The following is an 18968-nucleotide window of genomic DNA, read 5'->3' as shown; positions in this document are numbered from 1 at the left end:
ACCTTTGAGGCTACTGCCAGTTGTCTCTGTTCTGGAAATGAGCAACACAGAGGTGAAATAAGCCCAGATAGCTTTTAGTTTTTTCCAAATCGGTTTTTTAGAGTATAGCATTGCCATTTTGTTTGAAAATGACAAAGTATGAAAGAGTTATAAGGATGCATTCCTGGGATACCTGGGTAGCTCAGCAGTTGTGCAGCTGCCTTTGGCTTAGGGCATGATCCCGGGTCTGGGTCCAGGGATCAAGTCCCACATCAGGCTCCCTGTGAGGACCCTGCTTCTCCCTCTGTCTATGTCTCTGCCTCTCTCTATGTTGCTCATGAATAAATAAAATCTTTTAAAAAAAGGATGCATTCCTAATGAAATTTTAGTGGTATCTTCACACATTAGCTTTCAGACTTTTCATACTCAATTATCTGAATAACCTCAAGAGTAAATAGTAGTTCATTATTAATCTTCAATAATGTATATAAGACAGTATGTTAAGGTGTTTTCATCTTCACAACTTTTACTCCTCACAGTATTGCTTCTCACAATTACTGGCTTATAAATGATGAATGAGATTTTAAGTGTCAGAGTAGGATTAGACTCCAGGCAATCTTATTTCAGAACCAAGCTCTTAAACATGCCATTGAATTTTACTCTTTCAGTGTCCTTGGAACACAGAAGATACATAAGCATACTACAAATTTTTGTAAATTAATAAATCCTAAAGTAAAAAATAGTATTTAAAAAATAAGTTATTATTTATAGAAGTCACATCTGTGAAAGAGATGTTTACTGGGTTTTCTCTAGTGCTCATGACCTTGAATTATGGATTACGTTCTACATTATGTGTGTTTTTTTTCCTTGTCCTTAATTGCTGCAAACTTAAAATTATAAATTGCTGAAATGGTAACAGACAGTGACTTGCTCAGATAATTCTGGATATTCAGATTAAATATGACCCCCAAATTAGAATAATTTCTTAAGCTGTTTCTTGTGCTCTCAGACTCTTGATGAACCTCATCTCACTAAATGCTAAGAGTTTGAATATTTCAGATTGAGGCAATGACAAATGTATTATTAACTTCCTGCTTATTCTTAGTGGGAAAGTCAATCTCTTGGTGATTAACCCTACACTATTTGGCTTTTTCTAAAGCCAAAAATTAAAATTTTTTGCTAAATTAAATTTATTGCACCCTGAATCAACATATTCATGCTATTCAAGATTCTATATATACTGCTCAGATATGCATACTGCTTAACTAAAAATTAAATTTATTGCACCCTGAATCAACATATTCATGCTATTCAAGATTCTATATATACTGCTCAGATATGCATACTGCTTGAGCAAGTCTTAGAAATCACAAAAACATTCATTTCAGATATTATCAGTATTTTTTTTTTTTAGGATTTTATTTATTCATGACAGGCAGAGAGAGAGAGATAGAGACAGGCAGAGAGAGAAGCAGGCTCCATGCAGGGAGCCTGATGTGGGAATCGATCCCAGGTCTCCAGGATCATGCCCTGAGCCGAAGGCAGACACTCAACTGCTGAGCCACCCAGGCATCCTTTGTTAACAGTATCTTGAAGAAATGTAAATACTTTTTCCTGCAACAGTTTATATTAAGGTAGGAAACTCGATACATTCAGTAATAATTTTCTTTGTATAGAAAAGACCTTATGACCATTCTGATAACATTGAATCAGAATTGGGAGGTGTATTTTTGATTGCCAGCTATGCATTGAAGGCTAAAGCAACATATAGATTAGGCAATCAGTTATAACCTCTTTTATAAAAGCTTCATACACAAATAGCTGGCGTTATGTCATTTCTGATCCTAACCCGTCTTTTGCAGCTGACATTGAAGTTAATAGTTTTTAATATAGTATCACTCTACTGGCAGTAACTTTTCTGTAGCTTGCAGTGTCGATGATAGTCATTGGTCACTTCTGTCCAAAAAGGTTGTCTCTAATGATACAACAAGAACTGGTTGATATTTTTTCACATTTGTGGTTCTAACTGTAAAGAAAAAAATCTGCTAGCATGAACATGTAATAGTTAACTCTTCTACGTGGTATGCTATTAAAATTATACCATTGCCCGGCTATACCATATATTAAAAGAATTTTGTACCTTCTGCTTTCTCTTCAAACATGTCATCAGGGCAGCCTCAGTGGCTCAGCGGTTTAGCGCCGCCTTCAGCCCAGGGTGTGATCCTGGAGACCCAGGATTGAGTCCCGCATCAGGCTCCCTGCATGGAGCCTGCTTCTCCCTCTGCCTGTGTCTGTGCCTCTCTCCCTCTCACTCACTCTCCCTGTCCCCCCCACCCCTCGTCTCTCATGAATAAATAAATAAATAAAATATTTAAAAAAACATGTCATCAACTTTGAGGTTTTTTTTTTTAAGCTTCTCTTTATAATGTTTTTGCTGTTATGAGTACAACTATGAATGATGTCTCTGTGGTTTTTGATTTCTCTCTGTTGGTATGTCTTCACCAAGCAAAGGACAGCTTGTCCCACACTGAAGGTGCTATAATCTGATGGTTGATTTGTTGTAGTCCAGTGGTGAGCTAAGTCAGTACTGTAACTTCTATGTAATACATAAAGTTTCAGTGGTGTATCAAAGAAGCCATCCTCCTATATGGGTATTAGATTTTCTGTAACAAAGAATGGCATCTTGTTACCTGGAAAGTTAGCAGATGTCTGTACATACATCAGACTAATATATCATAACATAACATAACAGATTACCTCAAAACTTAGCTGCTTAAAACAACAAGCATTAATTACCTCACAAGTTCTGGCGGATGAGAATCTGGGTGCAACTCAGGTGATTTCAGGGTCTCTGACGGACTGCAGTCATTTCAAGGCATCAGTGGGAGGAATTACTTCCAGTCTTACTAAGGTGGCTGTTGACCAGTCTCGGTTCTTCCTGGCTGTTGAACAGAGGGACTCAGTTCCTCACTGACTGATCTGTGGACCAAAGGCTTCCCTGCTATTCTTTGTCATGTGACCCACTTTATGGAGTTCACAACAAGGCAAGAGAATGTGGGCAAGATGGAAGCTAGAGTCTTTTAGTGACGTAATTTTGGAAGTAGCATCAATTAATTTTGCTGTATTGTTTGTTAGGAGCATTTTACTAGGTATGGCCCACTCCTAGGGAGGGGATTAGACAAAAGCAGGAGTATCAGGAGGCAGGGATTATTGGGGACCAATTTAGAAGACTACCTGATACAATAATTGCCTGCCATTTTCATGAACGAGTAAATGAATGAAGGGAAGGAGAGAAACTTAGGAAAAATAGCTTTTACTAATAAGTCCTCCATAAATAAAGGTATGGAAAGGAATGAAAAGTAAACCATAAAAGAGAAAATTAATCTCCAGATAAGAGTTTTTTTAGCTAAAAATAGGTATCTTAATTAGTAAGTATGCTATCCACATCATATGATGTAGACCTGTAAGTACTTGCATATCATAAAATACGGAAAATATGAATGCTGTTTACTTCAGACTCTAATACTAATACTAATATAATTTTTTAATACTACCAGTCTCTATATTTAGAAAAAATAGAGCCTCCAAATTTGATGTTTTTCAATGACTGGTTCTCAGCTTTCCCTGCACTTGAAATCACCTTGGAAACTGAAAAAACAAGCCAAAAAGGAATACTTGGGCTCTAACCCAAGATAAATCAAAGCCCCTAAAGGTGGGGCCCAGACAAGGGTATATTGCTTTAAAAGTTCTTCAGGAGATTGCAATGTGTGGTCAGGGTTAGGGACCCTGCTGATTTTCTTTTTTAAGAAATTTAACTGAAATATGATTGACATTAGTTTCAGGTAATTGACATAGTGATTCAATAATTATATATACTAGGAAAGGCTTGCTACCGTAAGTGTAGTTAACATCTCTCACAAAAAGTTATTACAGTATTATTGACTATATTGTCTGTGCCATACTTTTCATCCCTGTGACTTGCTTGTTTTATAACTGATGATTTACATGATTCTTACTGGAAGCATTCGAGTATGTACCCTTTCTCTGGTTTCATACAAATGGAAAAGATTTTATTTTATTTCATTTATTTATTTAAGATTTTATTTATTTATTCATGAGAGACAGAGAGAGAGAGGCAGAGACACAGGCAGAGGGAGAAGCAGGCTCCATGCAGAGAGCCTGATGTGGGACTCGATTCTGGGTCTCCAGGATCATACCCTGGGCCAAAGGCAGGTGCTAAACTGCTGAGCCACCCAGGGATCCCCAAGGAGATAATTTTATGAAGAAGCTTTCTTCATTCAGCATGTATTTATTCAGTGTCCAGTATGTGAATAATAGCACTTGTGGGGGATAAAAAAAAGTAGTTTAAAAAGGAAGCTATATTTCATTATGCTGTTATATATGTATTTATTACAATTATCTGACACAGTCTACATGAGCTATAGGGGTTTCAGGGAGAAGAGAGGAATGTAGATGAGAGTGGATAAAGAAGGCTATTTGGAAAAGATGGGATCCAGAGTGCATTTGAAAAGTATAAGGCAAAATGCGGTAACTTGCTTCACTTGCAGATCCAGATCCTGGAGTCCCATTTGGAGAGATCTGACTATTTAGCCATCACTTTGATCTTCTGTAGGCTAGTGACTGTGTACAAGAGGAGCAACTGAGAAGCTTTGAAAAATACCAGGTTTCACTTCTAAGGATGTTTATTCAGTTGGTCTGGGTGGGGCCCAAGTATTGTAATTTTTGTAAGATTCTCTGTGATGCTAATATGTAGCCAAGGTTGGAAAAACTACTATAGGATCACTTAAGGTTCCTGGAAATTTTTGAGTAGGTGAGTTTAACATTCACCTACCCATTAAAAACACATTAGGTTTTTTTTTTTTTTTTTTTTTTTTTATTCCATAGGCATAGGGCAAATAGCAGTGAACCAGATAAAAGAAAATGTTCTTGTTTACAATTATGGGGATGGTAGTGAGCTTATATTCTTTCTAGTAGGGGAAGACAGGCAATAAACTAGTAATATATATTGTGGTAAGTAGAAACAAGTGCTTTGAAGGAAAATCATAGTGAGAGGGACAGAGTAACAGAGTGGGCAGTGGAGTTGGAGAGAAGAGTGAGAGGTTGTGTGTGTGTGTGTGTGTGTGTGTGTGTGTGTGTCCTTGAGGAAAACTTATGCCCAGAAAAGATTATTCAGGGACTACTATCATTATTGAAATTAATGTTCAATTTAGTAGTTTCATTTAAAAACTACTACAGGTTAAGAAAGACTTAATTGACAACTGGCATTTGAGCAGAGACCCAGAATAAATGAGGGAGTGAGTAGACCGGGGAGAGCCAGGGATATCCCCAGGCAGGAGTAGAAGGCCAGTGAAGTTGGATATTATGGACTAAATTGTACCCCATCCACTAAATTTGTTGAATTATGTTAAAGCCCTAATCCCCAGTGTGACTATATTTAGAGATAGGGCTTCTAGGAGGTAATTTAGGTTAAATGAGGTCTTAAGAAGAATTTGGTGAAAGGATTGGTAGCAGGCCTTATAAGAAGAGGAAAGGAACGATCTCTCTCTCTCTCTCTCTCTCTCTCTCTCTCTCTCTCTCTCTTTCTCTACCCTGTGACGACACAGTAAGAAAGAGGCTCTCTGCAAGCCAGGAGGAGAGTACTCGCCAGAAGCCATACCCTGCTGGACCTTGATCTTGGATTTTCTAGCTTCCAGAACTGTGAGAAATTAAATTTCTGTTGTTTAAGCCACCCAGTCTACAGCATTTGTTGTGGCAGCTCAGGCCAACTGAGAGGGACAGGAGCAGAGGGTTCCAGAGGGAAGAGTATAGAAGATGAGGTGGGGAGAGAGACTACATCATGTAGGGTTGCAGACTAGAACAAGAATTTTGGATTTTATTCTCAATTACCATATACTCTGGTTGCCAGAGTGTAGCAAGTGAAGGGGTTTGGGTAGAGGAGGAACCCATTGAATGGTTTTAAGCAGAAGAGTGATATAATTTGATTTATATCTGGACGGATCACCTGGCTGCTTTGTGGGAGAATAGTCAATAGCCAAGCAGTTGAGGAGTCAGGGGCAGGATGTTAAAAGGTAGCATTGGTGGGGGTTGGTGAGAAATCCGTTTCTCGATTTATTTTGAAGGTAGAGTGGAAAGGATTTGCTGGTAAATTAGATGTGTGTGTGTGTGTGAGAGAGAGAGAGAGAAGGTGGAGAATGAATACTGCTTCTATGTGTTTAGTCTGAGCAACTGGAAAAATAGAGTGTATTTACTCAGGAAAACTGTCAGAGACTGGAAGAGGGGGAAAATGGGAGGAATCAGAAATATTGTTGGACACGCTAAGTTACTCTGAATTGTTACTAGACATTGAAATGAAGATTAAATAGGCAGTTGGTAATGTGCATCTAGAGTGTAAGGGAGATACTGGGGCTGGTGATACAATTTTAATATTATTATATAGATCAGTTGTTCTTAACATTGGATGCATTGATTTATCTCAGGAGTGGAACTCAGGCATTTTTAATTTGATTAGTGGTTAAGCTAAACATTTTTTAGAACAGCTTTTATTGAGGTATCACTGACATACAGTATACTACACACAAAGTATACAATTTGATGTTTTGACGTATGAATATACCTGTGAAACCATTACCACAATTAAGATAATGAACATAGCCATCATCACCAGTAATTTCTTTTCAATATTTTCTTTTCAATATTTCCCTCCCATGTTTACCTCTTTCCCATCCTCAGTTGCGTGGCAACTACAGATCTGCTTTCTCTATAGATTAGTTTGCATTTTCTAGAATTTTATAAATGGAATCATAAAGTATATATCTTCTGTGGCTTCTTTAAGCCTAATTTGATAATCATCTGTGTTGTTGCATGTATCAGTAATTCATTCCTTTCTGTTGCTGAGCAGTATTCCATTATATGAGCATACTAGAATTTCTTTATTCATCTATTGGTGGACATTTAGTTTGTTTTCAGTTTTTGGTCATTACATATAAAGCTGCTATGAACATTTGTGTAGAAGTCTGTGTATGGATATATATTTCTGTCTCTGGGTAAGTATCTTAGAGTGGAATGGATCACATTTTTTTCATGTTTCAATATGAGGGGTTTTGTGCGTGTGTGTGTGTGTCCTTGAGGAAAATTTATGCCCAGAAAAGATTACTCAGGAACTACTCTCATTATTAACATTAATGTTCAATTTAGTAGTTTCATTTAAAAAAAAAAACTTAGTTTTGGGGGTACCTGAGTGGCCCAGTGGTTGAGCATCTGCCTTTGGCTCAGGTTGTGATCCCAGGGTCCTGGGATTAAGTCTTGCATCAGGCTGCCCATGGGAAGCCTGCTTCTCCTTCTACCTATGTCTCTGCCTCTCTCTGTGTGTCTGTCATGAATAAATAAATAAAATCTTAAAATAAATAAATAATCTAAGTTTTTTTCCCCTCTGTTCAATGGGGAGCCTGCTTCTCCTTGTCCTCCCCCTGCTTGTATGTGCATTCTCCCTCTCTCTGTCAAATAAATAAGTACAAAATAAAAATAAATTTAAAAATCTAGCTTTTTCTTAAGTGGCTGTTCATTTTTACAAATCTTATTCTATTTATAAAATTTAACAAAATTTAAATTTCCCCCAGGCATAGATATTTCTATTTTTATTATTTTTATTTTTTTGGAATTTGATTTATTTATTTTAGAGCAAGGGCCACTGTGTGTGAAGGTAGGGAGGAGCAGTGGGGGAGGGGGGGAGAGAATCTCCTGCTGAGCGTGGAGCCTGACATGGGGATTGGTCTCATGACCTGATCCAAAACCAAGAGTCAGACACTTGACTTTTTTTTTAAAGTGTATTGCTGGTTCATTCTAGTGTGGAGTCTGACTGAGAACTATTGTACAAATGGTATTTAAAGCAAGGACTGAATAAGGTCACCTTAAATAGCATTTCTCAAGTTCTGTGTGCATAAAAAAATACCTGTAGTTCTTGGGTTAGGTCTGAGAATCTGTGTTTGTACTAGTTTTCCAGGTGCTGATGTCTCATTTTGGTTAGTGGACCCACTTTGACTAGTAATATCCTCAAGAGTTAGTGCAGATAGAAAAGATATCTAAGACTTAGTCCTGATGTGCTCCAAAATTTAGAAATTTTGAAAGAAGGAAAAGAACCAATAATTGAGACTGGGAAAGAGTAGCTAGTGAGGCAGGAGAAAAATTAATTAATTAATTACTCTTTTAGAGGCCTATGAAGAAGGTTTTGCCAAAAGTGAACGAGTGATAAACTCAGTTAAATGCTACCTGAAAAGACTGTGTAAGATGAGAGGTATGTATGGTAAAGGGATTGTTGGTGACCTTGAAAGTAATAGTGTTAGTAGAATGGTAGGGACAAGAGCCTGAGAGAATGGAGCCTGTGAAAGAATGGAGGAAGGAGGTGTGGAAAGTAAGTATAGAGAAATCATTTGATGCTTGTATTAGAAAAGAGAACAGAGAAATAGGGCAGTGGCTAGAAAAGGATGTGGACTTAGGGAAGAGTTTTTTATCTTCCTTTTTTAAGTTAAGAGCTATTGGTATGTGTTTGTATGTTGACAGGAATTACCTATTCACAAAAGAAAGTATTGCTGAAGCAGGAGAGGAGGGAAGTCAGTAGCAGGAATGGTGTCCTGGAGAAGGAATCCACTAGGCAAATAGGGTCATGGCTGTAATTGGGAATATGGATAGGAAAGTTAAAGGAGATGGGCACAGATGGAAGCTTGTGGAAATTTTCACCAAATCGCTTCTGTTTTCTCTGTGAAATAAGAATCAAGGTCACCCCATGATGACTTTTACAGCACACAGTAAAAGAAGGCGTTTTATCCCCTGTGCTTGGAACAGTGATTTGAATGAACCCTGAGTGTTTAATAATATTTGTTAAATAAATGAATATAAGGAAAAATAATCTTGGATTGGAGCAGAGAAGATAAGCCAGTCAAGTAGAGAATTTAGAAGGCGAGAGTTGGGTTGGATGAGAGTGATAGTTGTGGGAATGATAAGGGGAAATTATTCCAATAGTGCGAAAGAAAAATTGAAAGGACTTGATACTTGTTTGGCTAAGGGGAAGGAAAAGTTGAGGAGGACCTGTTGGTAGCTCTGGAGAGTGTCCTTAGTCTTTCAAATGAAGTGAGCTGTTATGTTTAATGATTTGAGGGGTTTGTCAGAGACTTAATTGCTGCACGCTCTAACCTAGTTTTTCTAAAATTGATGTAGTCATCTACTTTGTGCTTACCAAAGACTTTCTTAGTAGCTGCCAAAGAATCAAGTCTCCCCTGCTGCCACTTCCCAGGAATTTAGGGAAAAATGTGTTCTAGGCTTTTGCAGAAGTGTTTGATGTTGAAAATTAGACCTCAGAACAAAAATTCTTCAAAACACTCGGATTCTTGAAATGATGAAGGATATTGTTCCTTGCATTCTATAAGTGCACTTAGCCGCAAATAGCAAGAAGAAAGAGTACATTGACCTTGAGGTGTAAATTCCATCAGTAAAATGTGAATACTTGGGCCAGTGGTTCCAAATTATATATTTCACAGCTACACCTCAGGGATAATTGGGAGGGTCAGGGATGAGCATTCAGGAGAGTCACCATGTCAACTTCATATAGAAGTTAGGTTTTTTTAGTTTAATGTATTGAGATTCTTTGTAAAATTTTGTTAGCACAGTGATTCTGCTGCAAAAACAGTAACAAAATTTGCATATCATTAATATTTGAATTTTGCTGATAAGTCAAATAGTGCCGATATTAACAGAGGATATTAACTTTTGGAGAGAAAACCACTTTGTAAGAACTCTTCTTTTTATTTAGTAATAAATTTTTATGGAAAGCCAAGATATAGATTAAACCCTTCATTCCATTTTCGTGAAAAAGAAGCAAATGACTCAAAAGAAGATGATACCAGGAATTTTCCAAAGAAAGTGAATTCTTGAAAGTTGGCACCTAGTCAAATTGATGTTCCCACAATTGTTTAATAGTTGTATTTATGCATCATATTTAACTGGTATTTTTAATGATCATTAATACCAAGAGATGTTTATTGAGCATCTAGACACATAAGATCTACTATAGTAGGTGCTGAGATACACAAATAAGTGAGATACCGATCTCTTCTCATGTAGGGTTTAGAGTACAGTTGGTAGAGAGAGAGAATACAGCCATGAAAGGATCAACAGCATTACAGAGGAATTGGAAGACCACGTTTCTCCAGAGGTGCTGCAGGGGCTCCGTAAATATTTGATACATGTTTCTTTTAAAAATATGTTAATCATTAAAATATGAAAAACACATTATACAAATCTGTTCTATGCACCAAATAAAACATGCACAGAAGGAAGACCTCTAAAGCTAATTAATTTATTTTGCAGATTAGCTCATTCTTTTTTTTCCTTTTTAAATTTCAAAATAAAGTAGCGAATCCTTTATTTATAGTTTTAGAACACTCTGAAAAAAAGAGAGCCCTAATAACATATTTTTAGTCACCACCTTCCCTTTTACCTCTGTTTTCACATAATGGTTTTGCTCCCAGGCTGCTGTTCTCAAAACCTCTCTCATCAGTGTCTTTCTAATTTCCTTCTTCTTCATCACAAAATCTCAAAAACTGATTTGTTAAAAAGAAAGATTTACCTCACAAAGCCTAGGAGGGGAAGAGTCTGAACAGGCTGCAGAATGCCTCCCCAGACCTTAGGACTGGAAAAGAAATCAGGGAATTCACACTGAGTAATTTACAACCCTTCTTGCTTTGTTAATACTCTGTAGGTGGCATGGTACTTGAGCCCTTTGATGTGTCTTCAATTGATAATATCTTAGATGAGTTTTTCCGCAAACTCAAGAATCTTTTTTTTTTAAAGGTTTTATTTATTTACTCATGAGAGACACACACAGAGAGAAACAGGCAGAGACACAGGCAGAGGGAGAAGCAGGCTCCATGCAGGGAGCCCGACGCGGGACTCGATCCCGGGTCCCCAGGGTCATGCCCTGGGCTGAAGGCAGCGCTAAACCGCTGAGCCACCCCGGCTGCCCAAAACTCAAGAATCATTACATGAACATTATATTTTTAAGGACAGAAAGGAAATGTGGTTTCTCATGTGAGTAGTCATTCAACAGAAAGGATTTTATTATGCAGTATTTTGCAACAATGAACGTGAGCTGTCTTATTTTCCCATAAGAACGTATATTCGTTGATCTTCTGTGACATTTGGCATCACAATTTATATGTCATTATTCATGCTGACATGAATAAGTAGTTCATGTAGTAGTTGAATAAGTAGAATAAGTAGTTCAGTAGTTGCTGAAGGGATAGGTACATATACTTAGTCTAAAAATGAAAATGTTTGGTAATTTTGGAAGAAAGAAAATGGTAGTCCTCTCTTCAAATATGAGCATTAAGATTTTCGAAGTAAAATGTTTTGATAATGCTAGTGCAAGAAGTGGAAGTGAAGATAAACCAAAATCTGCTATAGGTGTGTTTTAGATCCTGAAATCAGTATTACAAGGTAGATATGTTCCTAAGATTAGGCACAGTAGCTGATGAGTTAGTCAAATTGAAAATTTCAGGTCTGTATACCTTCAAAACCAAATTATTACAGAATATAAAAGTTTGAGTTAAGTATGTTTTAAGTGTTTAGTAAATTTTTTAAAATTTTATTTATTCATAGAGACACAGAGAGAGGGGGGACAGAGGCACAGGCAGAGGGAGAAGCAGGCTCCATGCAAGGAGCCTGAGGTGGGACTTCATCCAGGGTCCCCAGGATGACACCCCGGGCTGCAGGCGGTGCTAAACCGCTGCGCCACTGGGGCTGCCCTAGTAAAATTTTTAATGTTGATTGAATTTTATTACTTTCTTTCTTATATAAATTATCATAAAATGACTAAAAGTATTTTTTTTAAAGGGCCCACGGTGATGGCTTTTTTTCCTGGTCTACTGATGATTTAAACATGAACTAAAGTTCTTTCCACCTTGTCTATAATAAGTTCTCATTCTGTTTTCTCTATAATAGTACACAGGGTTTTTTTCTCCTTAGTGCTTTTGACAAAACTTACTTTTTTAGTTTACTTTTGCCTGGTTTCTTTCTCATCTGCTAAGTAAATTCTGTGAGGGCACAGACTTGTTTGTCTTACCCATGGTGAATCTCCAGCATCTTATCTATACCTCACTCATGTAAATGTGCAGTAAATTTGTTGAGCAAAACAAGGTTGTTGCTTATAAAACCTACCTTGGTTAGATTTCTGGGGTTTTGTTAGCTGTGTATTAGAAGACTCATAATTTAGGTTTAGTTATTTTTACTCATTGAAACTTATTATATTGCTTCACCTTACCATGTACTTTAGTGTTATGAAGAAGATTATTTCTTTCTGAGCTATGAATAATGCTACCTCTTTTAGAAAAGAACCAGTAAATATTTTATATCTTGTTTGTTTTGTTTGTCCAGCTTGACAAAGCTAAATTGTGATCAAGCTTGAAACCTTTTCTTAAAATACTTAGCATACAGAATTTCTGTTATGGTTGGTGGGGATAGAAGGCAGGGACACGTAGTTAGAAATGGCATATACCGGGGCACCTGAGTGGCTCAGTGGTTGAGCATCTGCCTTGGGCTCAGGGCATGATCCCAGAGTCCTGGAATGGAGTTCTGCATCGGGCTCCCCACAGGGAGTCTGCTTCTCCCTCTGCCTATATCTCTGACTCTTTTTGTGTCTCTCATGAATAAATAAATAAAATCTTTTTTTTTATTAAAAAAAGGCATATACCAATTCATCATGTACCACCAGCCTTTCACCCACATAGAAAGTCAAGCAGCTCCTAAAAATATTTTGTTCTGATGAATAGTAGATCTCCATTACATTATTGTTGACATTTCACTTTCTCCTTACATTACAGTAAATCAGTAGATCTGCAAAATTTTATACATCTTTCTGGGCTGTTTATTTATTTTTAGAAAAAATTTTTATTTCTTTATTCATGAGACAGAGAGAGGCAGAGACATGGGGAGAGGGAGAAGTAGCTCCCCACGGGGAGCCTGATGTGGGACTTGATCCCAGGATCCTGGGATCATGATCTGAGCCAAAGGCAGATGCTCAACCACTGAGTCACCCAGGTGCCCCTGTCTGAGCTGTTTATGAAGGATACATAGAGACATATGAAGCCACCCCAATTTTTGAATACCATATTTCACAAGTAACAGTTTAGGTATGACTTAGGGACATGGAAGAGGACAATAGAATGCAGTTGGGATATGGTAATTCACTAACTAGATGACCTTTTGTCCTTCTTACTACAGAACCTTTGGCATTACAGGTGTATTGTCAAAACCATGAATGAGAAATCCAGGAACATAAAAAGGCATATCTTGAAAATAAGACCCTACCCGTTACTGAGTTAACAATCTCTCACCTCTAAAATTTCCTACTATCCTCCAGATTTTTCCCATTAAGTAGGAAAAGGATCATAGTTTAAATCTTAAGAGCCCCTGGAGATATGAGGGCTTTCTCTTCAGTAGGGCTTGGTATTGAGTCACTTTATGATATGTTAAAAGGTAAGCTGTGTTCCCCCTGCCTTCAGTGAAGGATCTTTAAAGCACATTCAGCCTCTAGAGAGCAACAGAGAACTTCATTTCAGTAACTAGTCTGTGTATATACTTGCGTATTTATATTTCGTGCTGCTTTTTTCCCCAAAGTTGAATCAAATCGAATAATCCTAGAACAGCGTGGAGCACACTTAATCTTCAAGTGAGAATCAGCCATCATTAAAATGAGAATAAAGAAATGGAATATTACACATTTAGGGAAGTCTAGGATTTTTTTTTTTTTTTATTTATTTATGATAGGCACACAGTGAGAGAGAGAGAGGCAGAGACACAGGCAGAGGGAGAAGCAGGCTCCATACACTGGGAGCCCGACGTGGGATTCGATCCCGGGTCTCCAGGATCGCGCCCTGGGCCAAAGGCAGGCGCCAAACCGCTGCGCCACCCAGGGATCCCAGGGAAGTCTAGGATAAAAAGAAACAGGTATCCGCTACTCGAGAACAAAAATAAATAATATTTTTCTTAAGGGAAAAGAGAACCGCTACAGAAAATTTGTTGGTGACTGAAAAATAGCAAAATCAATAATAACACTAGGTACGCTAAGAACACAAGGTTGCTTATTAGACCACTAGTTTTGAGGTGCCTGGGTGGTTCAGTAAGTTAAGCATCTACCTTTGGCTTAGGTCATGATCCCAGCATCCTGGGATGGAACCTGGCATCAGGCTCCCTGCTCAGTAGGGAGCTTACCTTTCCCTCTCCTTCTGCCCCGGCTTGTGCTCATCTCTCTCTCTGTCAAATAAATAAAATCGTTTTTAAAAAAAATCACTAGTCTCATATTTACGCTTGCTCGAAGGATAGCTTTGCTTATATTTTATTAACTCTATGAACGCAATGTAATTGACACCCAAGTTTATCAGTTCATCCTATTTAGAGTAGACCTGTTCTTGGCTTTCCTGTAACTGCCTTAGTCCTTTTGAGCTGCTATAACAAAAATACCATAAATGGGGTTGCTTATGAACAGCAAACATTTCTCGCAGTCTGAGATCATAGCACTGGCGGATTAGCTGTCTGATAAGGATCCACTTCCACATTGACAGCTATTTTCTCACCTGGCAGAAGGGCCAAGGGATCTCTCTGGGGCCTTTTTTATAAGGGCACTACTCACCAGGGCTATACCCACATGACCTAATCACCCCTGAAACCCCCCACCTCCTACTACCATTTATTACCTTGGAGGGGTAGAATTTCAACAAATGAATTTTGCAGGAAATGCAAACATTTGGTTCACAGCACTACCCTTCTAAATTCCATTTCTTTCAGTTTCTCCTCCTTCTCCAGGAGGAGAGTTCTTTACCCCTTTTATTCAGATACTCTTCTGATTATATGGTCCTTCTGAAATGTCATCACATTCAGTGCTTCAATGCCATTCTCCAGATTAGAATAGACCCTTACTACTATTACTTCATTTCCAGTTTGAGGTGGTAGGCATCTAACTTGTCTTCAGAGTCCAGCCTCACACATGACTAGTTTAATTAATAGTTTGTTCTGTGTTGGTTTTGGATGATGTGCATTTATTGAGTAGTTTGTTCTTACCCTGAGAGAATAACACTTAGAAGAATTTTAGATTCATAACTCATTTAAAAACAAATTATAAATATATGTAACTCAGCCTCATGGCTTTATGAAGTTTTATGTTCTGATATTTTCAGAAGATTGATGGGCCATATAAAAAGGATTCTAGGAAGATTCTGGACAGATAATGTTTGTTAGATATGAAAAAGACTCGGCAACAGTTCTAAGAGACCTGAAGTTGGGAATTGAAATTATCCTTTTCTCACATAAAAGTTGGGAGGGAGATGTTGAGGAACAATGTCACATAGTAGATGGGTACTACTTGGAGACAAGTGCTGGAGGGGTGAGAGAGTTGATTGATCATGTTATAAAAATATTCTGTACCTAACCACAGCACAAGGGTTATATTCCTGCAAATCTTGATCAGAGAACTCATGATTGAGATAGTCACATCTTACAGGAAAAAATAGTATTGGGGTACTGAGATTATTAATACAGAAAAACATAGAAAAATATGCAATTTTACTTAAAAGCACTATATAAAGATAATATAAATCAATTCTATACCTTTAGTAATAATGGTTACTCAATAACATTGATTTTTTTGATTGCTAGAAACAGAATTCCTTTAGGTTCAAAAGCATGTAAGTTTATTTTAATGTTTGTAATTTTATTTTAATTCAATTCAATCATTAACATTTTAATTTATTTTGCATTAAATTTTAGGATGGAGGGAGTGACACAGTACAAAATATAATAAAGGAAGTTGTCAAACCTTCATTTGTTATGAAAGGAAGAGATTCAGAGATCCATATTACCTGGGGAGACCAAAGATGACTACACCTCAATTGCATTTTATATCTTGGAGTGACTCTCAATTTTAGGTGATTCACTGTTCACTAGGCATTAGTTTAAACAACTCTTAATTAACCCTGCTACAGCTTTGAGTTTTCTTTTCTCTTTCCATTTTCCAACATAATTAAAAGTTATTTCTTCTTGCTCTTACTTTTTTACTACTTATTTACTTTTGTATAGTAAGTGGTTGATCCTGGCCAGTGAGTAACCTTAGAGACAGTATTCCTTTTCTTAAAAAAACATCTTTCTTTGTTAAACCTGATTAATCATTCAACAACAAACACTAAGTAGCTAGTATTTTTTTTTTTAGCACTGCGCTAGGTGCTGATTATACTGTGGTGCATAAAGCGAAAACCATCCCTTTCCTTGTGGAGTTTTATATCCTAGAAGAGGAAACAGACAATAAAATGAAAATTGTAACTCCTGCATTACTCCCTACGTTCCTTATTTTTTTCCCATAGCATTTATCAACATTTAAGACCCTGTGTTGATTTTTTTTTTTTTTTTGGCTTCATGAGGGCTAGGATTTCTGTTTTTGTAGAGGAATATTCATTGGTTAAGAAGTGAGAAAGGTGTATATAATTAGTTACTTGTTTCTTTGATTTTACTACTTTGGCCTGTCTTAAATAAGTAACCCCCTTGCGGCTTCCTTAGTTCAAGCCTTTTATCCCCTAATCTCTTAGTAGCTTTCCTAACAATTTCTCTGCCACTGTAGTACCTTTCCCCTTCAGACTGCTGCCGGTGCCAGTAATCTTTGTAAAATTCAATTCTTTTGTGATCTCCCGTCTTTTTTTTTTTTTTTCCTTTCAATCTCCCATCTTTTAAGGGTAAGTCAGACTCCTTAGCTCTTCATTATTGGATTCCTTCCCATCCATTTAGCCTTGCTTTTTTTTTTTCCCTCCATTCCCTTGTCACTTCCCACTCTCCATCTTAAACTTTATACAACTGTAATACCTATATATTGTACTTCTTCAATCTTCTTTGTGAAGTATGGACTAGATCAGAGGCATCAGCTAACTGAGAAACCACTTAGAAATGCAAATTAGGCTCCACCTTAGGGCCTACTGAATTAGAAACCTTGGGAGTAGGGCTAAGCAAGCTATTAACAGGCCTTCCAGGGGATCCTGATGTACCTTAAATTTAGGAACCATTGTTTTAATCTATTCTTTAGAAAATTTATTTCCTTACCAAGCTCAGCCATTAATTACCATGCTAAATATCACTTTTATTTGTGTGACTCTTAATCTACATCATTAACTCTGATACTTTTATCAACCCTATTTCTTAAATTATGCTAAACATCTTTCTTGGATATCCTTTCTGTACTTTAGACTCTGTGGGCTTTAAACAAAATTCATTATCCATCTATTGAAACCTGTTTTTTATATGCTGTGTTTCCTACTTACTCCTTCAAAAGATTCCTCCTTACAGCTTTGAATTGTAGACAGTGCAGTATTTTCTCATTGGTTTCTATTTTGTCTTGTTTTAGAGGAACAGAAATATCAGAAAGATCCTTTAATAATTCTGATTGAAATAGGGTCAAGATTTTCCAGGCAATAAAATTACTGTGTTTTTTGTAGACTGTCCGTAAAAATGTATGTTTATCTTCCTCTCCCTTACTTTTTTACTTCTCTTCCTTCTCCTCCTCAGTCTTCTTTCTGTCTCTCAGTTTAAGAATTTAGAGATTGTTTACTTTGAATCTTGACCTCACTTCCCATGTTCTACCATAAAGCTGGAGGGATCCTTGACCCTGGGTCAGTGGAGTCACAGCTTTGTACTGGCACCAAAGGGTGAAGCCAAACAACATTTCAGATATCTTGGTGCAATATCTACAATAGGTTTTCAGTATTTTTTAAATGAATAAGTGAGTAAGTAGGCAAGTCTCAAAGGACTGGGCAGATTGTCAGGGTCACAAAAAGCATGGCAAGATTGTGGCTAGAGATATAAGGAACCTCAAGAAATTTTAGCAATAAAGAGTGAGAAAATTTGATACTCAAATATTTATTAAATGAATAAATGAAAGATTTTAGAGGAAAGAATAAATAGCCATTGTCACAGATGGTTAAATATTTCCTTCTATGAGAGAGAAGGGATAATGTAAACATTATTTCAGTATAAATTTTTAAGTTTAATTTTAGGATTCATGTTTGTTTATATGTGTGCTGCCCTATGAGCATTCAGTTTGATATACTTTTTTAATAATTTTCACATTGATTTATGTAATGCTTATATTTTAATGGTGTGACCATATATTTTGGGCTATAACTTTTGCTGTTATTATAGTTCTTTTTTTGTTAGATAGGAAAGACAATAATTTGTGTGTGTATGTGTGTAAAATCTGTTAAATTGCATATTATCTCACATGAAGAATTTTATTTGAAAATCATGTCATATCTATTAAAATTTGAGCTATTTTCATAAAGAATATATATTCTTAGTTATAATAAAAAAAAAACTTTCTTTTTAACATGCACACAGGAAGCCTCGACCTGTCTCCCAGTTGGTTGCCCAGCAGGTTACTCAGCAGTTTGTGCCCCCTACACAGTCAAAGAAAGAGAAAAAAGATAAAGTAGAAAAAGAAAAAAGTGAAAAGGAAACAACTAGCAAAAAGAACAGTCATAAGAAAACCAGGTAAATTTGAAGAGTGTTTTATGGCACTTGTGAAATAATAAAATGAACCATTTAACATTCTTTTTTTTACATTGATATATTCTTATACAAAGTGGAAATAAAAGATTTCAGCTCCTTTATTATAAAATATCATGTTTTTCTGAGTTTGAGAGATAGATTAGAAATTAAACACAGAGGCCACCAATATAAGCTTAAATGTAAGGATGCTTTTTTTCTTTTTCTTTTACTTTTTCTTTTTCTTTTGTTTTTGTTTTTTGTTTTGTTTACTAGATTCAAAGACATTTGTGTTTGAGCTTATTCTTTTCCAACCATGAAGCCAAGAGTGATATTCATAGTACCGAACAGATATTTGCATGGGCTTTAAGCAGTTAAAATCTTCATGGATACAAGCAGAACAG

General features: G+C 36.7%; 1 protein-coding gene across 2 annotated transcripts in view; it reads left to right on the top strand.

Annotated features, from left to right (window-relative positions):
• YAF2 (YY1 associated factor 2) overlaps positions 1-18968 on the top strand; it is a 74358-nt gene that overhangs the window by 48287 nt on the left and 7103 nt on the right. For both annotated transcript variants that reach the window (XM_055318848.1, XM_055318847.1), the window contains one exon: positions 18418-18570. In XM_055318848.1, coding sequence (XP_055174823.1) covers positions 18418-18570 — 153 coding nt within the window. The remainder of the gene's footprint in view (positions 1-18417; positions 18571-18968) is intronic.

The sequence above is a fragment of the Nyctereutes procyonoides genome, unplaced genomic scaffold (assembly GCF_905146905.1).
Source record: "Nyctereutes procyonoides isolate TBG_1078 unplaced genomic scaffold, NYPRO_anot_genome, whole genome shotgun sequence".
Classification (NCBI taxonomy): Eukaryota; Metazoa; Chordata; class Mammalia; order Carnivora; family Canidae; genus Nyctereutes; species Nyctereutes procyonoides.
This window is presented reverse-complemented; position numbering and strand designations above follow the sequence as displayed.